Consider the following 25,242-nt stretch of genomic DNA (forward strand, 5'->3'; position numbering starts at 1 on the left):
CAGATGCCATGATCTTCGTCTTTTGAATGCTGAGTTTTAAGCCAGCTTTTTCACTCTCCTCTTTCACTTTCATCAAAAGGCTCTTTAGTTCCTCTTCACTTTCTGCCATAAGGGTGGTATCATCTACGTATCTGAGGTTATTGATATTTCTCCCGGCAGTCTTAATTCCAGCTCGTGCTTCATCCAGCCCGACAGTTCACATGACATACTCTGCATGTAAGTTATAAGTTAAATAGCTTATATGAATTCTTATAAGTTAAAGATGACAGAGTAGAAGGACATGTACCTATCCTCTCCTGTGGGAACTCCAAAATTGCAACTCACTGCTGAACAACCATTGGCAGGAGAAGGTTGGGTCCCACCGAAAAAAGATACCATGCATCCAAGAGCAAAGGAGAAGCCCTAGCAAGATAGTAGGAGGCGCAAAATCACATTTAGAGTCAAACCCCATACCTGCCAAAGACGCTTGGAGGGCTCAAACAAAATCTTGTGCACACCAGGACCCAGAGACCCCACAGAGACTGAGCCAGACCTGGGTTTGAGTGTCTCCTGCAGAGGTCCTTGTCAGCAGTGGCCTGCTGCAGGGGCAGGGGCTCTGGGCGCAGCTCATTACAGAACTTACACAGGACTGGGGAAACAGACTCTTGGAGGGCACAAACAAAACCGTGTGTGCACCAGGACCCAGGAGAAAGGAGCAGTGACCACACAAGAGACTAACCCAGACTTGCCTGTGAGTGTCCAGGAGTCTCTGGTGGAGGCATGGGTCAGACATGGACTGCTGCAGGGTTGGGGGCACTGAGTGCATCCGTGCATGCACAGAACGTTTTGAAGGAGGTCGCCATTATCTTCCTAGACCTTGGCGGTCTGTACTCAGCTTGGCCAGTATAGCCCAAATGCAGCCCTAGAATATATGTAAATGTATGCTGTGTTTCATTAAATCTTTACAAAATAATCAATGGGTCCAGGGTGGTGCATGAGTCATCATTTTGCTGATCCCTGTTATAGACCCTGTGCCTGCATGAGTGCTATCACTTCAGTTGTGTTCAACTTTTTGCGACCCCCTGTACCGTCATCCACCAGCCTCCTCTGTCCATGGGATTCTCTAGGCAAGAATACTGGAATGGGTATCCATTCCCTTCTCTAGGAAATCTTTCTGACCCAGGGCTTGAACCTGGGTCTCTAGCATTGCAGATGAATTCTTTACTGTCTGAGCCATCAGGGAAGCCCATTCTAGAGCCTAGGTAGCAACAAATTTTACTCTGTAAATAGTAACAGTAGCATTTTAAGATAAATGCACAACATTATTTGCATATGAACTTATTCATATATAAAACAAGTAAAAGAATGGTACAGTATAATTCATTTGTGCCTCTGAAACATTATCACCAGCCAAGCAGTATTATACAGATGATATCTGGTGAGCCAGAGGAACAGAGAATGGTTAGTGAGGGTTTTTAAGGAAGGATTCAGGTAGATTCTGGGGTTGTACTGGGCATTAAAATGCTCAACCTTATATTCAGTGTGGTTATCATTTTCAAATGCATATTCATTTGAGGCCTGTTGTGCTACTTACTAGAACACAAATATTAGTAAATTTGCACCCTAGTCGTAAGTGGCTTCCAGGCTGTTTTATTTGCTAGGCAGCAAGGAATCATTCAGAAAAGGTTGAGTCATGTTAGCAAAGTGGGAAAATGAGAGTGAGCTCAGCGAAGAGCTGATTGCAATTAGGTGTGTGTGTGTGTGTGGTGGGGGTGTTGGGGAAAAACAGAAAAGAAGTGAAGGGCAGGTGTGTTTGAGAGGGGCTGACAGCCAGCAAAGGCAGTTCACTGTGGCCCATGGAAACTCACAGACGGACAATGCCAGTGCATGCAGAGGGCAGGCTTGCCCCTTGACACTGGACGACCTTCCAAAGGCTGTTGGTGGAAGTTCACAGGGACATCATCAACTAAGAATGTGTCCTCCAAACGTGTGTGGGAATTTCATATGAGGACTGGGCCACTCCTGACTCTAAATCTGACTTTCTCTCTTCTTTTCATCCCTTCTGAAAGATCCCTCTTTCAAAATGCAAAACAGTTGCATTTTGGCTTTCTTTATTTTATATTGATGTTAATTATTGAATAGGACAATGAAAACTCTAATGGAATGTCCGCTCATTTTTGTTAATCTATTATTTTGTTGGTTTCTGTGGAAAAATCCAAGATTGAAGTCTCTAAGCACAGAGTTTTTTGTAGTGGGTTGGGAAACAAAAAATTAAGACAAAACAAAACAAAAAACCAGGGCAGGGAGCTGTACAATATATCAAGAAAATCACAGTGAAATGTACTGATTATACCTGTACCTGTTTTCAGCCATAGCGTGATCACACCTCAGATAAAGAATTTGGTGAGCTTGATCCTAAGAATGAATTGCCCTTCTGGAAATGCTGTAGACTGGCCACCGAAGATTTTTACCTATTGAAAGAAACTGGGATCTCTTTTTAGATGAGCATGTTAAATAATCCTCTGATAAAGTGAGAGACTGATTTCTGTGCATTTCTGACTCACCTAAACCAATATGTCTGTATTTGAATAAGACCTTTCTAGGAATATTTATATGAGTTTTATTATTTTATTTATTGTGGATATCCTCACAAGGAGGTAACCTCTCAGTTAAGGGTCCCCAAAATGACCCTTGGTTTAATGATTTCACTAGTAAGATTCACAGAATTCAATAAAGTTATTATAGTTATTGGGTTAGCCAAAAAGTTCTGTTGGGTTTTTCTGTGTCATCTTACAGAAAATCCTGAATGAACTTTTTGGCCAACTCAATATGATTTATTACAATAAAAAAGGATACACTTTAAAATTAGCAAAGGTAGAAGGTACATAGAACACAGTCCAGGAGAAGCCAGGTGCAAGATTTTTTGTTCTCTTGCAGTAGAATCATCTGGCCAACACTCAGTCTCTTAGCAAGATGTGTGACAGAATGCACGAAGTAGTGTCAACCAGAGAATCTCACTTGAGCTTTGGTGTCCTGGGGACTTTTAATGACTCAGTCAGTAGGCATGGAACACCCATGTGGCTGATCTTAGTTATTTAGTCTCCAGTCCCTGTGGAGGTCAGACTGATACACCACGGTCAAAGGTCTTCACCATCAGTCAAGGCTCTCAGGTATACTGAGTCACCCTGATCAGGCAGGTTATGCCAAGGTCTTAGAGACTATTTCCCAGGAACTGGTCAAGGGTCAGACTATTCTTTGGAAAATGCAAACTTCAAATGCCCCAGACCTGTGGATTCAATCTGTTACTGAAAAACCTCTCAATGGATTAGTAGATTTCTGGCAAAGGGTGTTACTTTTTCAGTTGGTTTTGAATGGTTCTTCGAGTGTTTCTAAATTTGGCAGGGCTCTTACACCCTGAGCAGGTAGAATGTGATTTACGTGAAAGTGAATATAGTTCTAAGTGGCAGCAAAGCTGGTGTCAGATATCTTGCCTGATCCTCAGGATTTGATAGAGCCGTCCTCATAGTAAAATTGTGAGATGGATTAAAACCCAGCTCAGACGGTAAAGAACCTGCCTGCAATGTGGGACACCTGGGTTGGATCCTTGGGTCAGGATGATCCCCTGGAGTACAGAATGGCAGCCCACTCCAGTATTCTTGCCTGGAGAATTCCATGGACCCAGGAGCCTGGCAGTCTACAGTCCTTGGGGTGGAGAGGAGTCAGACACGACTGAGCAACTTAACACTTGACTACCTAGCATGGTGATGGTGGGAATTGATATTTCTTGAGATCCTCCCATGCTTTAGGTACTCTGCGGGCTGTGTCCTGGGAATTAATTTACATATTCTTCTCAACCCAAACTATTCTGTTACTTCCCTGTTTTACAGTTAGTTTAATGGGGGGGGGGGCAACTAATGATAGCCTCACAGTACTACTGATAAAAACTTTTGCATCTGAGATTCAAACCCAAGTCAACCAAAGTCCAAGTACCATGTTACTTTCGTTAATGATTAGGTGGCCAGAGCCAGTCTCTGATTCAGTTGCAGTGTTAGTGGCATTTGGTTCTGAGAAGATCCAAAACTTCCTTTCCAGTAATGGAGGTAATAGAAAAATAACTCTACCTTACCATGGAGGCTGTTTTTCTAATAGCTTGGGTGTGTATTGTCCAATAATTAGCCACATTTGGCTACCAAGCAGTTGAAATGTGGTTAGTCTAAAATGAGCCAAGCAGTAGGTAGTGCAAGATGCACACTGACTTTCAGACACTTAGAACATACATATGAAATGAAAATATCTCCAAAATTTTTATTTTGATAATATGTTGAAATGATATCATGGCTATATGATTAAATAAACTGTGTTGTTGAAGCTTAGTTTTATCTGCTTCCTAACATTTTTTAATGTCATACTGGAAAATTTAACATTACATATGTAGGTTGCTATATATTTTCATTGGACAGTGCTGCCTTGGGGCATTGATTATCACACTTCCCGTGGGAGCTGCAAGCATTTCTCTCTTTTGGCATAACTATCTTGTGTAGACATCTCACAGTTTACACTGAATCATAAATGTTTTGAGGGCAGAGATCTCTCTCCTGTGGAACTTTGCATCTAAGCCTGTATATACCTACAGTGTGTTCCTCAGTGTAGATGGTACTCAAGAAGTACTAGTTGACTACATAAATACAGAATATTCTTTAGAAGATTATTTTATGCAAGAATATTCTTATTGTTGAGAAGAAAATGGCAGCTCATTCCACTGTTCTTGCCTGGGAAATTCCACAGACAGAAGAGCCTAGCAGGTTATAGTCCATGGGGTTGCAAAGAGTCGGACCTGACTTAGTGATTAAACAACAGCAATTCTTATTATTATACATGTGTACTAAGTCCCTTCAGTCGTGTCTGACTATTTGCAACCCCATGGACTGTAGCCCACCGGACTCTCTGTCCATGGAATTCTCTAGGCAAGAATACTAAAGTGGGTTGCCTTGCCCTTCTTCAGGGGATCTTCCCAACTCAGGGATCGAACCTATGTCTCTTAGGTCTCCTGCACTGGCAGGCAGGTCCTTTACCACTAATACCACCTGGGAAGCCCACCTTACTATTATTATACATATCATCATAATCCTTAACTGTAAAGTTCCTAGAAAAAGCTGGGTCTGTCTTGGACATCAACCTAGTTCTAATGAACAGATAGAATGAATACTTGCTCAGAGAGCACCCTGGGACTTTTTCAAATGTCTTCAAGCGAGGAGACTTCCTGGCCCATCCCTGCCTTGTCTCCTGAGTTGTTAGAACTTGGCTTCTTCCCCTGAATCCTGCGGTCTGTGGAGGCAGAGGTTTAGGTGAGAACACGTGCTTTTTCCAAATAGCAAGGAGCCTGAGAAGAAACTGAACATGAATTGTCAGCGAGTGATATTAACTTCAGGAAATGATTTGTTTTCTTAAAGCCAAAGTCTGTCAATGCCTGAATATGTGGCAGAACAAAGTGTAAGAGCATTTTAAAACCGAACACCCTAAGATTCTGAGAAATTCCTGAGGCTGTTTCCTGCAGTCTCTGTAGTTTCCCAGTGGCAAGTGGCTTTATTTGTACCTGTCAGACTTCTGGTCATGACTGCTGACACGCCAGTGCATGGCTGACTCGCAGAGAGCCTGTTGAATAGAAATTGTTCATTGTTACACTTTTCATCATATTAAGATCATTTGTAATTCTAAAGTTGTAAATCTGAAGGAAATTACTTTTGAATGTCCTCTGGTGCAACATTAAGATTTTGCAATTAGATTTTATAGCCTACAGTCATATGTTGCAGGTCACAAGGCAAAATTAAGACCTTCTGCACCCGGAAAGCTTCCTGTGGATGAGGCAGGGTGTTTATAAGCCAAGCCAAGTTCAGGGCGGGACAGTCTCAGCACAAACCTCGCAGCCAGGAAGACAAAGGCAGCCACAGTCCAAGAATTTGAGGGTCTCGCTTAGTTTACATATGAATTTACATAATCTTGTAGCTAAAAAAAAAATCTGTCTTGATGGATGGATGAATAGAAATTGCTTCTTGTGTGAGGTATCCAGCAGTAAAACCTGCCGCTGATTAGCTTGGTTCTTATTCTGAACTCACCAGCATTTATTGCTTCAGATAGTTCAGTGAAACAGGAGGTTTCCAGATCTTAAAAGTCCTAAACAAAAGAGAAGGCAATGCCCCCTGCCAGGCGGATTATGAACCTAGCTTACTGACAGCTTTCCAGAAGCTTCTCTTTATACCTTGCCAGATGTGTCTCAGGGGACCCTTGAACAACTCAAGAATTTGTGGGCCCAGAGAAGCCTGGCTCTCACCTAGCATTGACATTCGATCCTGAGACTGAATAAGTGTTTTGGCCAGAAAATCATGCAAATGAATGAAAAGTAGGGAACGCGGTGGATAGCACAAATCCTACCCTTCATTAAACAAGGAAGTACATTTTATTTGGTTATGGAATGGTAGTTAATCCCACTGAAATTTTGTTTCCTAAGATTTTTCTTAAAATAGATACTCAGGATAAATATCAAATGCATTTAATTAGTTCCCTGTTACCCTGCAATACCCTGATGTGAAGAGCTGACTCATTAGAAAAGACTCTGATGCTGGGAAAGATTGAAGGCAGGAGAAGTGGGTAACAGAGGATGAGATGGTTGGATGGCATCACCAACTTGATGGACATGAGTTTGAGCAAGCTCTGGGACATGGTGAAGGACAGGGAAGCCTGGTATGCTGCAGTCCATGGGGGTCACAAAGAGTCAGACACAACTGAGCGACTGAACAAGAACAGCGTACCCTGCAATTATCTAACTCTGAGCAGTGCTATCTCTGTAAGTCATAACAGAAGTCCATCTAGGAGTGAGGTACGCCCTCAGCAAACTCTAGCCAGCGTTTATCTAACAGGCACCCCCGGATACTGGTGGTCTGCTTCTGCCCTTCCTGGAGCAATGCATTCTTTCCTATAATTTAACTGGTTTGTGGTTATTATTTAATGTCTATTTATGTTGTGAATATCTCTTGTACATGGATTCCAGGCTATAAAAGACAGCCTAATTTGAGACTTGTGGTTTTTGAGTTGTGTTTAAGGACACCCAAATCAGAACAGTTAAAGAAAAGTGAGCTATCATAGCTTTTTAGTTTCTTAGAAATCTACCAAGCAGGCTGTGCAAGGCAAAGGAGTGGACTTCAGAAGAAACTAATTCCAGAGCACAGATATTTTGCATGACTTGCACTTTGTAGATTTTTTTCTATCATGAACCTAACTGCAAAGAAACATATGAAGAGACTTGATAGAATACCAGACTCAAGGTGTGCAGATATGCAGCTGAAAGCAAAAAGAATCTAGCAAAACACTATTAACATTTTAGAATGCTGTGTTTTATCAATTTACATTCCTACCAATAGTGCAAGAGGGTTCCCTTTTCTCCATACCCTTTCCAGCATTTATTGTTTGTAGATTTTTATTTTTTTAATGATGGCCATACTGACTGATCTGAGGTGATACCTCACTGCAGTTTAATTTGCATTTCTCTAATAATTAGTGATGTTGAGCATCTTTTCATGTGTTTGTTGGCCATCTGTATGTCTTTTTTGGAGACATGTCTGTTTAGGTCTTCTGCCCACTTTCTGATTGTTTTTTTGATCTTGAGTTGCATGAGATAATTGGCATATATACACTATTGATACTATGCATAACATAGGTAACTAATGAGAGCCTGCTGTATAGCACAGGAAACTACTCCGTGCTCTGTGGTGACCTGAATGGGAAGGAAATCCAAAAAGAGGGTATATATGTATATGCACGGCTGATTCATTTTGCTGTGCAGTGGAAAAAAACACAACACTGTAAAGCAACTATACTCCAATAAAAATTAATTTTAAAAAGTTTAATAAACTGCGTTGCATGCTTACTCAGTTGTGTCCAACTCTTTGCATCCCTATGGACTGTAGCTCTCCAGGCCCCTCTGTCCACAGGATTTTCTAGGCAAGAATACTGGAGTGGGTTGCCATTTCATCCTCTAGGGGCTCTCCAGACCCAGTGATCTAACCCATATCTACTGTGACTCTTGGGTTGGCAGGCGGATTCTTTACTACTGAGACACCTGGGAAACCCCAACAAATAAATACAAATAACATTTTTAAAAATTGCTGTCTTTTATGTGTTCAGTTCAGTTCAGTCGCTCAGTCGTGTCTGACTCTTTGCGTCCCCATGAATCGCAGCACGCCAGGCCTCCCTGTCCATCACCAACTCCCGGAGTTCACTCAGATTCACGTCCATCGAGTCAGTGATGCCATCCAGCCATCTCATCCTCTGTTGTCCCCTTCTCCTCCTGCCCCCAATCCCTCCCAGCATTAGAGTCTTTTCCAATGAGTCAACTCTTTGCATGAGGTGGCCAAAGTATTGGAATTTCAGCTTTCGCATCATTCCTTCCAAAGAAATCCCATGGCTGATCTCCTTCAGAATGGACTGGTTGGATCTCCTTGCAGTCCAAGGGACTCTCAAGAGTCTTCTCCAACACCACAGGTCAAAGGCATCAATTCTTTGGTGGTCAGCCTTCTTCACAGTCCAACTCTCACATCCATACATGACCACAGGAAAAACCATAGCTTTGACTAGACGAACCTTTGTTGGCAAAGTAATGTCTCTGCTTTTGAACATGCTATCTACGTTGGTCATAACTTTCCTTCCAAGGAGTAAGCATCTTTTTATTTCATGGCTGCAATCACCATCTGCAGTGATTTTGGAGCCCAAAAAAATAAAGTCTGACACTGTTTCCACTGTTTCCCCATCTATTTCCCATGAAGTGATGGGACCAGATGCCATGATCTTTGTTTTCTGAATGTTGAGCTTTAAGCCAACTTTTTCACTCTCCTCTTTCACTTTCATCAAGAGGCTTTTTAGTTCCTCTTCACTTTCTGCCTTAAGGGTGGTGTAATCTGCATATCTGAGGTGATTGATATTTCTCCCGGCAATCTTGATTCCAGCTTGTATTTCTTCCAGTCCAGTGTTTAGTGTAAATAAAAGATGCTTTGTCTTTTTTCAAAAAATTGGATTGTTTTTCTTTTACTAATATAAAATATTTTAATTTACCTAATAGGATATTATTGAATATTTTGGTTTTGTTTTTTTAGAAAAGTTTGCATCAATGGAACACTTTGGTTGTTTCCTATAGCAAGATCTTGAAACCATTATTTTCTTTACTGTGGTATTCAGTATGTAATATACATGTGTGTATGTGTATATATTTTTATATCTCTTCATATATGCTTATGCAAATACATATGTGTACACACATATATGTATATATAAATGAACTTATGGATGCCTGTATCTAGATATAAATATGTACAGCTATATATATGTATCTGTATCTAGATATATATGTAAATATATATTGATTATATATTCATTATATATCTGTGTACATATATATGCATGATAGACATATGGAAATACACATACACATGAATCTGCCAATACATGTTTGAATATAAAGTATATATCTAAATCTGCTGCTGCTAAGTTGCTTCAGTCATGTCCAACTCTGTGTGACCCCATAGATGGCAACCCACCAGGCTCCGCCGTCCCTGGGATTCTCCAGGCAAGAACACTGGAGTGGGTTGCCATTTCCCTCTCCAATGCATGAAAGTGAAGTCACTCAGTCATGTCCAACTCTTCCCAACCTCATGGACTACAGCCCACCAGGCTCCTCTGTCCATGGGATTTCTCAGGCAAGAGTATTGGAGTGAGGTGCCATTGCCTTCTCCTACCTAAATCTAGACATCGATATTTTGGTCCCTTAAAATGTGACTATTTGGAAAGCTTTATGTGCTCAGATAAGTCCATGGTTTTCCAGTGCATGGTTTTCCATTTGGATGTCCTTCTGTTGTGATGGAGAAGAATATATATATATATGTATTTGTAAAGGAGACACAGGACTTGGTGTTTCCACTTGGCCACTCAGTGGCTGTTACTCTGGAATCATGTTACTTCTTTGCCCTGAGTTTTATCAGGTATAAAATAAGGGCAGTATGAATTGTAGGACAGTCAATATCATGTCCTACTATAATTACTTTGATTCTGGGTCGTAGTTATTTTTAAAATAATCGAGGTCTATACATTTGGAGAAACAAAATTAACTGGACATTTCCCAGCCTTTCTACAAAGCTAAAGTAAAGCATAGCATGTGTGCACGTGTAAGTTAGCTGCTGTAAGCACCACCTGCCTTGGAAATACCATGATGAAGGAGATACATGTTGCACTGTTGGGATCTTCTTCCCCTGGACGCCTGGTTACTGTGGGGGTGCTGGCTTCTTTCTGCTTTCTTCTGGGACCTTCCATGATGCTCTGCCCTGCCTGCCGGGCAGCCTGCACTGGATCCTTCACATCCCCCGTCAGAAGACCACCACCAACTCCCTCCTTTCCAACTTTTCTCTCTTTTGGTGGGTGGCGACCATGTTTCCACTAAATTAATCCACTCAGATAGATTACTTGGTGCTAAGGATTAATGTACTTTATATGCATTCTTTGGAAAATTGATTTTTAATTTGGACCTTATGGAAATATTACTTTAGTCTGTCTTAGGTTTAAACTCCAATTAAACTCCTTCCCACTGTGTTGCATTTGGCAAGATGTTTTATTTGTCAAAATCTCAGAGATTTTTATTTAAAAAATTATTTCTACCACAATGATTATATCCTTATAGGATTATGAACACTAAATGTAATAAAAAGCTTTTAACATGTAAGAGCATCTAGGATAGTTCAAACATGGAAAATATAGATAGTTTAAAAAAAAAGTATAAGTAAGAGACATCAGTTATTCTGATTCACAAACATTTATGGTTGTGAATTTGCATGTTTCCTCCCAGATGACAGATGTTTTTTGTTTTTTTTGATCTGCTGCTAAACAACCACATGAGACTTGGGAGCTGAAATCTATGATAATCACTTGAAGAATTTCAGACAGGACTCAGGTCTCAAAGGCCTGAGTGTATCTTATTCGGGGAGAAGGGGGGAACCAGGGCTTGGAGCTGCCATCAAACTGGTCCCTGAAGTGATAGTTCTGCGTTACTTTCTTCTGAATGATTGTTTGGTGAAACAGGCCTGGAAAGGCAGATGAGAAAGGGGTTGGAGAAAAATGGAGATAGAGGAGTAAACAGCCCAGACCTGCCATGCTGTTCTTCTAGGGCTTTTTAAAATTCTACTCCTCTGTTTTCCAATCACATTTTGAGCTCAGATTGCATTTGATAGAATGGTTCATGTAATGCATTGAAGCTGAAAATGAAGTCCATGGCAGGGCGACACAGGCCAACTTCAGAGAGTAATAGGTGCCTTTGAGGTAGGATGGCTCTTTCACAGCCTGGGAGAAGGTCAGACAGGGAGAGCCTCCACATGCTAAGCTCAGAGTCCGCCCTGCCCTTTGCCCCACTGGTCCTGCCCAGAGATGTGCCCTTTGAGGAAGGTGAGGATCTCGCTCCTGCACATTTGAGACAGTGTCCTAAACCCCCATATCAGAGTCGAGTGGCTTAGTCTGCTGAGAAATCAAAACCATGGCTTCCGCCCTGCCTTTTCATTCCAGAATGTTCTTTATCCTGTAAAGCAGTAAATAGTTAGTGACGTTTTCTCTCCCCCTGCCTTATTTATATCACAACCCTTGAATCATAAAACCTCGAGGTGGCACTAGTAGTAAAGGATCTGCCTGCCAGTGCAGGAGACAGAAGAGACAGGGGTTCGATTCCTGGGTGGGAAGATCTCCTGGAGAAGGAAATGGCAACCAGCTCCAGTATTCTTGGGTGGCAAAATCCATGGACAGAGGAGCCTGATGGGCTAGAGTCCATGGGGCTGCAAAGAGTAGGACACGACTGAGCACACAGCACAGGGAAAATGGTGAATGTTTTTTCGGTAGATCTTAACATACAGAGCATCATTATTAGTAATAACAACAGTAAATACAATTAGGGTGACGTGAAGTGAAAGTTGCTCAGTCGTGTCCAACTCTTTGTGACCCCAAGAATGATACAGCCCATGGATTTCTCCAGGCCAGAATACTGGTGTGGGTACCCTTTCCCTTCTCCAGGGGATCTTCTCAACCCAGGGATTGAACCCAGGTCTCCTGCCTTGCAGGCAGTTTCTTTACCAGCTGAGCCACAAGGAAAGCCCAAGAAAACTGGAGTGTGTAACCTATCGCTTCTCCAGTGGATCTTCCTGTCGCAGGTATTGGAACCAGGGTCTCCTACATTGCAGGTGGATTCTTTACCAACTGTGCTATCAGGGAAGCCCAACAATAAGTGTATTATTTATTAAACAGAGTGGGTGGCAGTTTTTGCTTAATAGTATAAAGCAATGGGAGATCTTCCCAAGCCAGGCATGGAACCTGGGTCTCCTGCATTGCAGGCATATTCTTTACCTTTTGAGCCACCAGGAAGCCCAAAGCAATGGTGATAAACTCATTTTCAAAGTGCAGAGGTCTTTGATTTTTCTTTCTTCCTGTTATTTTCCAAATGCATCACACAGGAAGCTACATTTCAGGTTCACTGTAGTTTGAGTCGAGTGTGGGGCTAAAAACCATAGCTGCAATACTAGAAGCTGAATAGCACTCCTGTTGATCTCAGCAAGGCTCGATTTGCTCACTTGTAATAGGGTGGGTGGAGAAATACAAGACTTAATACATGCGAAGTGCATACAATACAACCTAGCAGGTGGTGTATACTATTTAAATGTTAGCCCCTTTTGTTAGCTGCTTTACCAGTCATCATGTTATTAGCAGTACTATAGTATAAAACCAACATATAACTAATTAGAATTGGAAACAGTAGGCCTTGATTTGCTCTTTTCATTTCAGGATATGTATGTTGCTACCTGTGCCTTTCAACAATTTTTAGCCACCATCCCCCAGACCCATCCAGTTTAGCCTGTGACTCAGTTTCCAATATGGTTTCAAGGTTCCCAAAGAAGTTTTACCATCCTGCTTTCCTAGTTGCTTAATTACCTAAGGTTTGAAGGAATGAAGACTGAAACTCAGGCTACCCAGAGCCACTCTCCTTCTCAGTGCTTGCCCACAAATCAGCTTGATCTGCAGACTGCAGACAGTCTACTCTGAAGCCTTCAGCCCATGGAGGAGCCAGGGGTCTGATATTTGGACTGACTGTCAGGTTTTGGACAAGTGCTGTTCTTCAACAGCAGAGTCTCCTGTGATTCTTACTTATCAGGCTCTAAAAGGCTTTCTTAACATACAGCCATCACTAACTTGGACAACTTTAGAGTTTTTGGTTTAAAAAAAAAAGTAACTTTTACTCCTATTTCTTTTCCTTTTTTCCTTTTTTTTTTTTTTTTTTGGTGGGGATGGGGTGTTGATGAGGATGCCAACAAAGGTTCGTTTGGTCAAGGCTGTGGTTTTTCCAGTGTCATGTACGGATGTGAGAGCTGGGCCAGAAAGAAGGCTGAGCGCCGAAGGATCGATGCTTTTGAACTGTGGTGTTGGAGAAGACTCTTGAGAGTCCCTTGGACTGCAAGGAGATCCAACCAGTCCATCCTAAAGGAGGTCAGTCCTGAATGTTCATTGGAAGGACTGATGCTGAAGCTGAAGCTCCAATTCTTTGGCCACCTGATGCAAAGAGTTGACTCATTGGAAAAGACCCTGATGCTGGGAAAGATTGAAGATGGGAGAAGAAGGGGACGACAGAGGATGAGATGGTTGGGTGGCATCACCGACTCAATGGACATGAGTTTGAGCAAGCTCTGGGAGTTGGTGATGGACAGGGAGGCCTGGTGTGCTGCAGTCCATGGGGTTGCAAAGAGCTGGACACGACTGAGTGACCTCAGATATGCAGATGACACCACCCTTATGGCAGAAAGTGAAGAGGAACTAAAAAACCTCTTGATGAAAGTGAAAGTGGAGAGTGAAAAAGTTGGATTAAAGCTCAACATTCAGAAAGCGAAGATCATGGCATCCGGTCCCATCACTCCATGGGAAATAGATGGGGAAACAGTGGAAACAGTGTCAGAGTTTATTTTTTTGGGCTCCAAAATCACTGCAGATGGTGACTGCAGCCATAAAATTAAAAGACGCTTACTCCTTGGAAGGAAAGTTATAACCAACCTAGACAGCATATTCAAAAGGGAGGAGGGAGGAGGGTTCAGGATGGGGAACACATGTATACCTGTGGCAGATTCATTTCGATATTTGGCAAAACTAATACAATTTTGTAAAGTTTAAAAATAAAATTAAAAAATAAATAAATAAATAAAATTTGAGAATACAGAAAAAAAAAAAAGAGAGACATTACTTTGCTAACAAAGGTTCCTCTAGTCAAGGCTATGGTTTTTCCTGTGGTCATGTATGGATGTGAAAGTTGGACTGTGAAGACAGCTGCATGCCGAAGAATTGATGCTTTTGAACTGTGGTGTTGGAGAAGCCTCTTGAGAGTCCCTTGGACTGCAAGGAGATCCAACCAGTCCATTCTGAAGGAGATTAGCCCTGGGTGTTCTTTGGAGGAATGATGCTGAAGCTGAAACTCCAGTACTTTGGCCACCTCATGTGAAGAGTTGACTCATTGGAAAAGACTGTGATGCTGGGAGGGATTGGGGGCAGGAGGAGAAGGGGACGACAGAGGATGAGATGGCTGGATGGCATCACTGACTCAGTGGACGTGAATCTGAGTAAACTCCTGGAGTTGGTGATGGACAGGGAGGCCTGGTGTGCTGCGATTCATGGGGTCGCAAAGAGTCGGACACGACTGAGCGACTGAAGTGAACTGAACTGAGTGACTGAACTGACTGAGGAATGAGGAAAGACAAACTTGGACAGAGTTAAAGTAGGGAATTTATGTCTGCCAATTGTTTAGACCAAATTTAGTAATATTGGTACATGTTCATGAAAGGAATCATTTTTTGAAGCTGGCTACTTTTAAAAATTGAATCAGTATACTTCTGCTAGACTGTTTTTTGAGCTATATGTGGGTGCCCATATAGTATTAAGAGAAGGCAAATATGAATCATCACAGCTAATTCTGCAGCAGAAAGTCACTGCCAGAGGCCATATTTCAACAATCATGTTTGTGTAATGAATGAATTAGCTAAGATGATTCATATCAAATATTAAAAAATATGTAAAATATTCAATTTGTGTTTATAGATTTTTATGGCACTACTTGACTTTCAAACAGTGGTCACATTGGCTGTGAAATTGAAGTTCCATTTCATCCTGTGGGTCTTTCAGCAAGGTCAGAAGAAAGGGTGGTGCAGGGGGGGAGCTCATTATTTGGGGGAAGCTCATACATTAAGAAAGTCGGGGTTCCTGCAGGTGATGTCTCCCCAGCACCCACGTTCCGTGTGCCACCCTCGTCACCTCGCTCTCCTTGGCCTTTCTTTGGTATCCAGTGAGCCTGTTCACCACCACCTGCCCTGGTGATCTCTCCTCCCCTGCCTGACTTGACTTTGTTCTCTCATTCCTCTTCTTATGCATCCATAACTGTTCATTTTCTGTGTCCTTAGAAAGCAGCATTGATGAATTTTTCATGTTACTGTGAAAATCCATTATTGTGATAAACTCTGCTAGTAGATTTTCTGATGTCATGTCTCCAGAATAAACCCTATACCATATGAATTTGTGTGTGTGTGTGTGTGTGTGTGTGTCCATATCTCTGTGTGCCATATGCTAATCCAAGTATTTCCTTAGGAATGTGTTCAGCCCAGTTCTTAAATGAGAGCTGCCCATGCTTTTCATTTCTTCATAATGCCCGTTCAACCTCAGTATCAAATTTATCAAGATCATTATAGCCTCCTAACTGCAGAGAGAAGAGAAGCTTTAACTCTTTGTTTAATCTCCAAAATAATTTGTATGAAATTGGTCTTATAGGTTCCTTAAACAGTTGGTAATACTTGCTTGTAAAACCAAGCCTGCAGCTCTTTTTAACAAACTGCACTTTGGAGTTTATTATTTGGGTGTTTGAAACTGTAATCACAAAAGAGTGTAAAGGAAATGTGTTTTAAAATATTTTTTTAAATGCGAGGAGTATGCATATTCATATAGGGAGAGGTGAAGGGACCTGGCAACATTGGAGATAAGAGATGATAAAAGAAGTAATCTAGGGAAGGGATTGAAGAGGAAGCGATGGTGTTGAAATAAAGTTGGAGGGACTGGTCTTTGAAAAGGAGGATGGAACACCATGATTCGGTCCTCTTTTCTGCCTGTCGATGCCCCCTTTTTTATTCCTAAGATATGTGCTTTGTGTGTCAAGTGCTTGCTTGTAACCCTGTCAGCTATCACAGGTAAGACCAGCTTGCATGAGGTAGCCAAAGTACTGGAGTTTCAGCTTTAGCATCACACCTTCAAAAGAGCACCCAGGGCTGATCTCCTTTATTTTTTTTAATTTTTTATGTCTATTTTCTTTTTTATTTTTTAATTAGAGGCTAATTACTTTACAATATTGTATTGGTTTTGCCATACATCAACATGAATCCACCATGGGTGTACATGTGTTCCCAATCCTGAACCCCCTTCCACCTCCCTCCCCATACCGTCCCTCTGGGTCATCCCAGTGCACCAGCCCCAAGCATCCTGTATCCTGCATCTGATCTCCTTTAGAATGGACTGGTTGGATCTCCTTGCAGTCCAAGTGACTCTCAGGAGTCTTTTCCAACACCACAGTTCAAAAGCATCAATTCTTCGGCATGCAGCTGTCTTCACAGTCCAACTTTCACATCCATACATGACCACAGGAAAAACCATAGCCTTGACTAGACAGACCTTTGTTGGCAAAGTAATGTCTCTGCTTTTGAATATGCTATCTAGGTTGATCATAACTTTCCTTCCAAGGAGTAAGCGTCTTTTAATTCCATGGCTGAAATCACCATCTGCAGTGATTTTGGAGCCTCCAAAAATAAAGTCTGACACTATTTCCACTGTTTCCCCATCTATTTCCCATAAAGTGATGGGACCGGATGCCATGATCTTTGTTTTCTGAATGTTGAGCTTTAAGCCAACTTTTTCACTCTCCTCTTTCACTCTCATCAAGAGGCTTTTTAGTTCCTCTTCACTTTCTGCCATAAGGGTGGTGTCATCTGCATATCTGAGGTTATTGCTATTTCTCCCAGAAATCTTGATTCCAGCTTGTGCTTCTTCCAGCCCAGTGTTTCTCATGATGTACTCTGCATATAAGTTAAATAAGCAGGGTGACAATATACAGCCTTGACGTACTCCTTAAAAACTCCTAAAACAGACTATTTATTGACAGCTTTTTATAGCTCTAGGACCTTGTACTTATTTTGCTGCAAATAAGTATTTTTAAAAAATTGACTTGCCTATGAAATGAAAAACTTTATATAAAATACTAAAAGGATTCAAGATACAGTATACATTAAAATTTAAAAAACTAAATAGAGATTTCTGCATAACTCAACCTTGGATTGCTTTAAGTAGACTAGAACTTCAGTTCATTTCATTCCTCGCTGCCACCCCCTGCCAATAACTGATATTAGAGAAATGCTATATTTGTTTCACAAAACAATGGCTTGAAAATAATCTACCTCCTTCATGTCAACAAAGGCCTTTCTACAGGATATGTCTTAGGACAGGGGCATATTTCTGTATTAGATCTGTTTTTAGCATCTGTTTTTGTGGAATGAGATTATTTATGTGCAGCACAGTTTTTTCCTCAAACCAGTAGCTGTGTCGATTTGCCCATTTTCATGCCCCTGTTTCATCAGAGTGATACCATTCAGAATATTAAACCCAAGGAAAAAGACAATCAGAGCAAGTGGTTAATTGTCAAGGATAATGATCAGGTTCTGAACAACTGGCAGGCAACTCCCTGAAGACTTTTTTGTGAAAGAAACCAGCTAATGAAAGTTGCAAAAACGGCTCGTAAAGCCGAGTTCTCACCCTTTTCCAGTACTGTCATGTTATAATAACTGGACTCTAGGCTGGAGGTCGCTTCATAGGAGTTAACAGAGCTTGTAAAAAAAAAAACAAAAACAAAAAAAACAACAGTCTGTAAGGAGTGGCTGTTTTCTGATTTTCCATAGAAAAAAATGTAAATGAGGTCAGGAGTTACAGTGAATTTCTCATCCAGAAAGGGCTGAATGCGTTTAACTAATCGCGGGGCCTACATAGAAACTCACAGGCCAGGGAAATGGAATGTCCACGTTGGAAGAAGGCAAATAATGCTCCTGTGTTTGTCCTTGTTCCAGATGGGGACTGTTGTGATTTCTCTACTTCTGTGGCCCCTACCCACCAGGCTGCACAGGAAATGGTCTTGTTTGTATTCGGTATTCCTCTGATGAGCCCTGTGAACGTTGTGTTATCATCTGCCCGGTCCAGATCCTATAGGGACATGCATGTCTGGCTTGTAAATCACAGCCCAGCCTTGGCGTCTTGCTCCCTTTTTATTGGGTGGCTGTCCTCTGTGTTTTACACTTCTCAGTGTGGATTTTGTGACATCCTGACAGAAACGTCCAGTGACCCCCAAGCCATCCATCAGGTGACCTTCAAATCCTCTCTGAAATGTAATGTTTGCTACCTCATGTGCATTCTCTGTGGGTCCCCGGAGGGGGTAAAAAAATTATTCATTTTTATCTTCTTATTTATTTATTTTTCCTATTTAGAAATTGGCCCCTGGTTGCGGGAGTTCAGAGCGAAGAATGCTGTGGATTTCTCGCAGTTAACATTTGATCCAGGACAGAAAGAACTTGTTGTAGGAGCAAGGTGAGAGATCTGATGTTTTGCCCTTGCAGATATTTTCGACTTCATTTTACGTCTCTGCAGTTACGCGAGCATCCCTGCCGGAATTGATGAGTGCTAAGTAATAGTTCATCTCAGAATGAAGTTTCGTGTAAGAGTGTCATGAACATGCTACTTCTTTTTTTTTTTTTTTTGAACATGCTACTTCTAATAGGAGGACTGCTACTCTTTATACCCATGTGCCGGGAGCTGTTCTAACATGAATTATTTCAGTATTTTTTTCCTCCTGTGACACCTGAGAGGTAGGTATTATCACCATCCCTGTGTTAGAGATGAGGAAATTGAGTCAGAATTGGATAATATGTTACCCCGCGGACAAATTTTTACGTCTAATAACAAATGGTCCCCGCTTTCAGACCCAGACAGTCTGCTCCAAACAGCATGTTCTTATTTCTCAATTCAGCACAGTTCTTGAAAACAGGAGACCTTGATGTCCATTCCCACATCTGTTGCTATCTTTCTTTGTGACCTCTGTTACGCTGTTTGCCAGTCAATTGAGCATTCAAGGGAGTTGCTGTTGTTTATTTCTTTTAAAGAGCCCATGCTTCTGAGTCCAGGTCAATGCCTGACCTTCCAGTTGGGCGGTGTGGCCACTGGAACCCAATCAGAACAGATCTAGTCTTGTGTTCCTGACATTTGCCATGACTTCCTCAGAAAACGTGCATCCTCCCTGACTTCAAATCACCTGTCTTGCCAGTATGTTTTGAGACTGGTGGAGATAAAATATTTTGTATTCATCTCTTAGGAGAAGTGATGTAATAACGTGAAGAGGTAATTTGTGGATTTGAACTCTTCTGGCAGCCAAGGAAAGTACTATGGGCAGAAGAGTGAGTGCATGTTATCTTTTTTGGCCAAATTTACTAGACGATGAAATATACCTTTCATAGCAAGAGAGGTGGTGGAATTTCTACCTGAGCGAAGCTAAATCTGGCTTAGGCTCTGAGCACCCTGGACGGACACTGAACATTTTCTAGAATCACGACATTTGCTCTCAGATGTTAAGAAGACCTTGTGCATCCACTTAACACTTGAAGACTTGAGATGTATGGTCGTCACTTAAATGAATAGACAGAGTTGGCTTAGTTCCTGGCACTTACTGTGTCATTGGCATCTCTTTCAGTGTTTATTGAATGGACAGTGAATTTGGGAGGGCTTACTTGGGGTTTTTACTGCCTTTAGGCCACTGGGACTGCAATAGGGGTTTCTGATGCTGACTTTCATCAAATTCCATCATTGGGAGCCTTGGCCATACATTGCAGGCCTCTGGAATTTCTCTTCCTTTTGCATACCATGGCCAAAGTCATCTTTTACAAATACCCACCTCAGTCACTCCTCCTGGAGCACTTACAACTTGTTTGCCTTCATGTATGTTGCAGAAATACTGTTCAATCCAGGGATCACCTGTTAGCTCTTTGATGTGGCCTGTCGGAACTTCTGGCTTGTGGTCCTGCATGCCAGAGAGACACACACATCATTTTTATTCTCACATAGTCCAGGCTTGTGGAATTATTTATGTTGCCCACAACTAGAAAATGTTCATTCTCTTGCCTCTGGGACTTGATACCCTCTTGTGCTTTCCTGGAATATTAGCCTGCCACCCACCAAAGTCCCAAGTCATCCACTGGGTGAACCCCTGCTCCTTGCAGGGATCTGGCTGGGCCTGAGCTGCCGTGTTCCCTGCCCTGCATGGTTCTGCTAGCACACCTGCCACCTGCCTTCCTTACTGCCCTTACTGTATTACTGCTTGTCATGTTTCAACTCTCCCCTTCCCCGTTGTCAGATAGTGAAGTACTGTGTGGTAGAGGATGTTTCTGTCTCTTTTCCCCCAAGCTTTAAACTTCTTATATTGAGGTACAGCTGTTTAGAGCTTCCCTGGTGGCTCAGACGGTAAAGCGTCTGCCTGCAATACGGGAGACCCAGGTTCAATCTCTGGGTCAGGAAGATCCCCTGGAGAAGGAAATGGCAACCCGCTCCAGTACTCTAGCCTGAAAAATCCCATGGACAGAGGAGCCTCGCAGGCTACAGTCCATGGAGTCGCAAAGAGTTGGATACAACTGAGCCAACTAATTAATTAATTATTATAGCTGGTTAATAATGTTGTGATAGATTCAGTTGAACAGAGAAGGCACTCAGCCATTCATATATAGGTATCCATTCTCCCCCAAACTCCCCTCGCATCCAGACTGGCATGTGATACTGAGCAGAGTTCCCTGTGCTACACAGTAGGTCTTTGTTGGTTATCCACTTTAAACATAGCAGTGTGCTCATGACCTGATCTGTCTTTTCTTTGTTTCTCTAAGACGTAGCACAGTTTCTCTTTGGCTAGAAGTTCAAAGATTTCTGTTGATTCATTGTCTATATTTCCAGGATTTGACTTGTATATGTGTCCCTCTGCAGTTGGTAGGACACTTACGGAAAAGGGAATGGGGTTGTAGCGCATTTATTCAGATGCCTACATTTGGGCAAGGATACAGTGAGCAGCAATCTCTAAACCGCACAGTTAATCCTTAGGGCGAATGGACTCTCACCCTTAGCCAAGGGGAAGAGGTTCCCGGCTGGGGTAGCAGGTGCAAATATGACCCCAACCGGTGTTGCAGAGTCCTGCATCTCTCATTCCACTCCAACTGACTTTGGAAATAGTGTTCCTGTGAACTTGGCTCAAAAGACTCTCCATTGTTTCTGGAGGTCCTTCACGCTACAGGGACAGGGCTGCATCACATACCTGCCGACATTCTGCAGGTGGTAGGCTTTTGGTCAAGGACACAGATTCTCCTAATGGGGATGTGAGAAGCCCCTGAGAAAACTAAGATTTGAAAGAGACATCACCATCGTTCTGTCCTGGCTTCAGACAACACCTGAGAATTGTTCCCAGGGAACTCCTGTTCCTGAGAGTCTCCATCCCAGTATGGGTGGAGGGATCGATCCCATTATTCCTTGAGCTCTCCATCAGGGCCTGCCTGAAGGTTTCCTACTCAGTGTCCTTGAAAATCTCCATTCTGACCTCCCTTGAGGTCTCCATCCTAGAGTTTCTCAAGATCTCCATCCATCTCCCCTCAACACAGTCCCAGCCCAGACGTGGGAGGGATTGGACTACCCACTGAGTCACCCTGGCATATACTATGGCATAATGACCAGGAGCAATAGCATTGCCAGACTTAGCACATAGAAGTCCCGCATGCGCAGTTAAACTTGAATTGCAGATGAGCACCCCTAGGAGCATGGGCTGTATTTTCTATTCTAGAGCAGGATATAATGCATCATGATTACTTGATGGGAAAGAAGGGAGTAGGTAGACTTGCTTAACTGTGTGACCTTGAGCCCATTTTAGAGTCTAATTTTCTTCTCTTTAAAATTGATATATTTATTTCTATCCCTTTCAGCTGTTGTGAGGATTAGGTGAAATAATCCAGGAAAAGTGATTGTCACAGAAACGGGCATCCTGTAAGCCCACAGTGGTGGGGAAGCTGTGTGGGTATATGTGGGCTTTGGCATATGTGTGCATCTGCGTTTCAGGCAGATATCACTGTGTGTGGAGAATAGCAATTTTACCTAAGATACACATGGTGAGATTAGGCTCAGAAAGTTTAAGTGGGAATGTGAGCCAGTTATAAACTTTAAAAATAACCCAGCCCTCAGATTCCTGTTTGGGAGGGCTTGACCTAGCAAAAAAGGTTTAGCTAGCAGGTGTATATTTCAGAAATCTTTAGTTGTTTAAATATGTAAGTGGTAAAAACTGCAATGATAGTCTTTTTATTTTTTTCATAATTAGTACTAGACATTGTAAAGCCATTGGTGGTTTATTGGGTAGTTATTATTATTAATTATTATTGTTGGGTTGTTTCACTTTATACCAGTGGTACTTTATGTTTCTGAAACTGAATTCAGTTAAACGTTCTTTGCATTCCTTGCAAAAAGTTCTGTTGTTTGCAAAACAAAAACAAAAAGGAAAACAAGCAAAATCAATAAAAAAACTACTTCTGTTTAGTGATTTGTGGCTATGTGGTACCAGAGGTAGTTGCATCTGAATTCATGCATTTTCTGGAAGGATCCTTAAATTTATCATTTCCAAGATGCACATTATCTTTGATATTATTTTAAAAGCATTGATATTCATATCCTATTTTACCCATGCCTCTTTAAAAATTAATAATGTTTGTATTTTCAGTGATGAGACTCAGGCACTTTCATTTTAGAGAAAGTAGAAAATACTGTAAAGCATAAAGAAAAAACACAATTTCAGAAATAATCAGTTAACCTTTTTAGTTATTTCCCCACATTATTTCATTTCTATTTGTTTATATGTTGGGACAATATTTTATGGATGGTTTGTATATGTTTTTGCTAAAAAAGACCTACTAAAAACAGTTTCCATTTTGTGTGTGTGTGTGTATATATATGTATTCATATATTTATGTATACATATACATGGGTTTCCTAGGTGGCACTAGTGGTAAAGAACCCTCGCCATTGCAGGAGACTTAAGGGATACAGGTTCGATCCCTGGGTCAGGAAGATCCCCTGGAGAAGGGCATGGCAACCCACTCCAGTATTGCCTGGAGAATTCCATGAACAGAGAGGAGCCTTGCAGGCTACAGTCTATGGGGTCTCAAGAGTTGGACATGACTGAAGTGACTTAGCACACATGCACATATACATACATATACGTATATATGTGTATACGTGTGTGTGAAAATTTCAAATGAAAGGCTATGTTAGAGGCTTAGAGGTTTTTGCATGGATAATTATAAAAGTAATGATAATAATTCACAGTAATAATATTTCACAAAGTTGGTTCAATTTCCAGTTTCACTGTGTATAGGATTGTAACAGTAGATCAAAGTGAGAGTAACGACATTTTCTTCTCCAAATGAAACTGTCTTTAGTGCTTCGGGTTAGCTAGTGATTCTGTTTTGAATTCAAGTGTTATTCCAAGTGGCAACTAACTTGAACTACACACCAAAAGGTGTTTGACAATAATTGGAGTGTTTACAAATTAGCCATATTTTTGTAAAGTGTAAAGCCATACAATAAATAGTAAGAAAAAAAGAGTTTTTTCATCGTCAGAGAGAAGATGAGCGTCTTTCAGCTTTTGTTTGTTTCTCAGTCTTTCATTCATTTTCTTCCTATAACTTGTTTTCTGATTACCTTCCTCTTCTCTAACAAGCTTCAGTGTAATAGACACCTATCACTGAAGAGCACAGACTTGCAATCTATGATATTTTGGTAAGAACACTCATCTCTGAGCTCTTCCACAAGCACTAGTGAGTCCAGGAGGCCCACCCATCTGCCAGGGATTGAGAGGACAGGCTTGAAGCCCATAGACCCAGTACTGGGTCAGGTGAAAAATCATAACTGATGACAAACATAAGATTTATGCATGTCTTGGGAAATTTTTAATTTCATTTCTAAAATTTAAAATTTTAAAATTGCATCACACAATGGGAACGTCATAAAAATATTAATTGAAAGGGTAATGGGGTTGCATGGGTTTCCTTGCCCACCTGATTCAACATGGGTACCAGCCGAGAGTTGTGAATGTGCATTGTATAGAGTCCTCTGACTTACCATTATGATCAATGGACTAGTTCCATATATTGAAAGATATTTCTGTACATATCTGTGTGAAAAATAGTACAGATTTCAAATCAGCATGTTTTCTACCAAAAACAAAAGCTAAAATCTACCTGCTTTCAAGGTAGAACTTGGGCTTTCTTACAGTCACAGAAAACTGGTCTTGAAACATTTGTGTATTATTTTAGACCATTGTTTTGCCCATGATTTGAATCTACAAAAACAAAGAAAAAAAATTAACTTGCTTTCTGTTATGCTGGTATTGAATTTGCTTTAAGTATTCCAAGCATACAGTGTCATAAGATCACATTAAATGAATGGGCAGGCATCTACTCAGTGTAAATTCCTCCTTTCAAAATGATTTTGCTGTTGATTCGAAACAAGTGGAGCTAAATTTTGAAGTCGTGTGTCACCTTTGAAATTTGACCAATATAATGCTCTCCTTTTTTGATGGCTATAATTCCTATTTTTCTTTCAAAGTTTACCTTGGAGTTAATCTGTTGGAAGCAGTCTATAATTAAAAGAAAACCTGGAGACTTTTATGAGATCAGCAGTTCTCCTTCCAGTGGCCACAACTTCTTTCCATTTTCTAGTTTATACAATTAGAGGTAACTCATGCTGAGTGGAGTAAAATTAGCAATTAGGAGTGAATCCAAAAAGCAGTAAACCCCCATTGTGCAAAGAAATCCCTGGTAATGATGATGTTGACATAGTATTTATATTAATTATGACTTCCTATCACCAGGAAGACAGCTGGTGATGAACGGAGGGATGGAGCTTTCATTCCTGCTCTTCATTTTTATCCCACCCCAGCGGGATTTTTTTTTTAAACTGTACTTTAAGATTTAAATATTTCCTTTTTCCTGTTGGCTCTTGCTACATAGGTGTGTTTTCCTCTTAAGATTCTCTTTGCTTATCTTCCTTCTTCTCGCCTTTCTT

The 25,242-nt window shown here is 41.4% G+C and overlaps 1 protein-coding gene across 2 annotated transcripts in view; it reads left to right on the top strand.

The window, feature by feature from the left end:
- SEMA5A (semaphorin 5A) overlaps nt 1-25,242 on the top strand; it is a 570,854-nt gene that overhangs the window by 238,095 nt on the left and 307,517 nt on the right. For both annotated transcript variants that reach the window (XM_055554473.1, XM_055554474.1), the window contains exon 4: nt 18,597-18,696. In XM_055554473.1, coding sequence (XP_055410448.1) covers nt 18,597-18,696 — 100 coding nt within the window. The remainder of the gene's footprint in view (nt 1-18,596; nt 18,697-25,242) is intronic.

The sequence above is a fragment of the Bubalus kerabau genome, chromosome 18 (genome assembly GCF_029407905.1).
Source record: "Bubalus kerabau isolate K-KA32 ecotype Philippines breed swamp buffalo chromosome 18, PCC_UOA_SB_1v2, whole genome shotgun sequence".
NCBI lineage: Eukaryota > Metazoa > Chordata > Mammalia > Artiodactyla > Bovidae > Bubalus > Bubalus kerabau.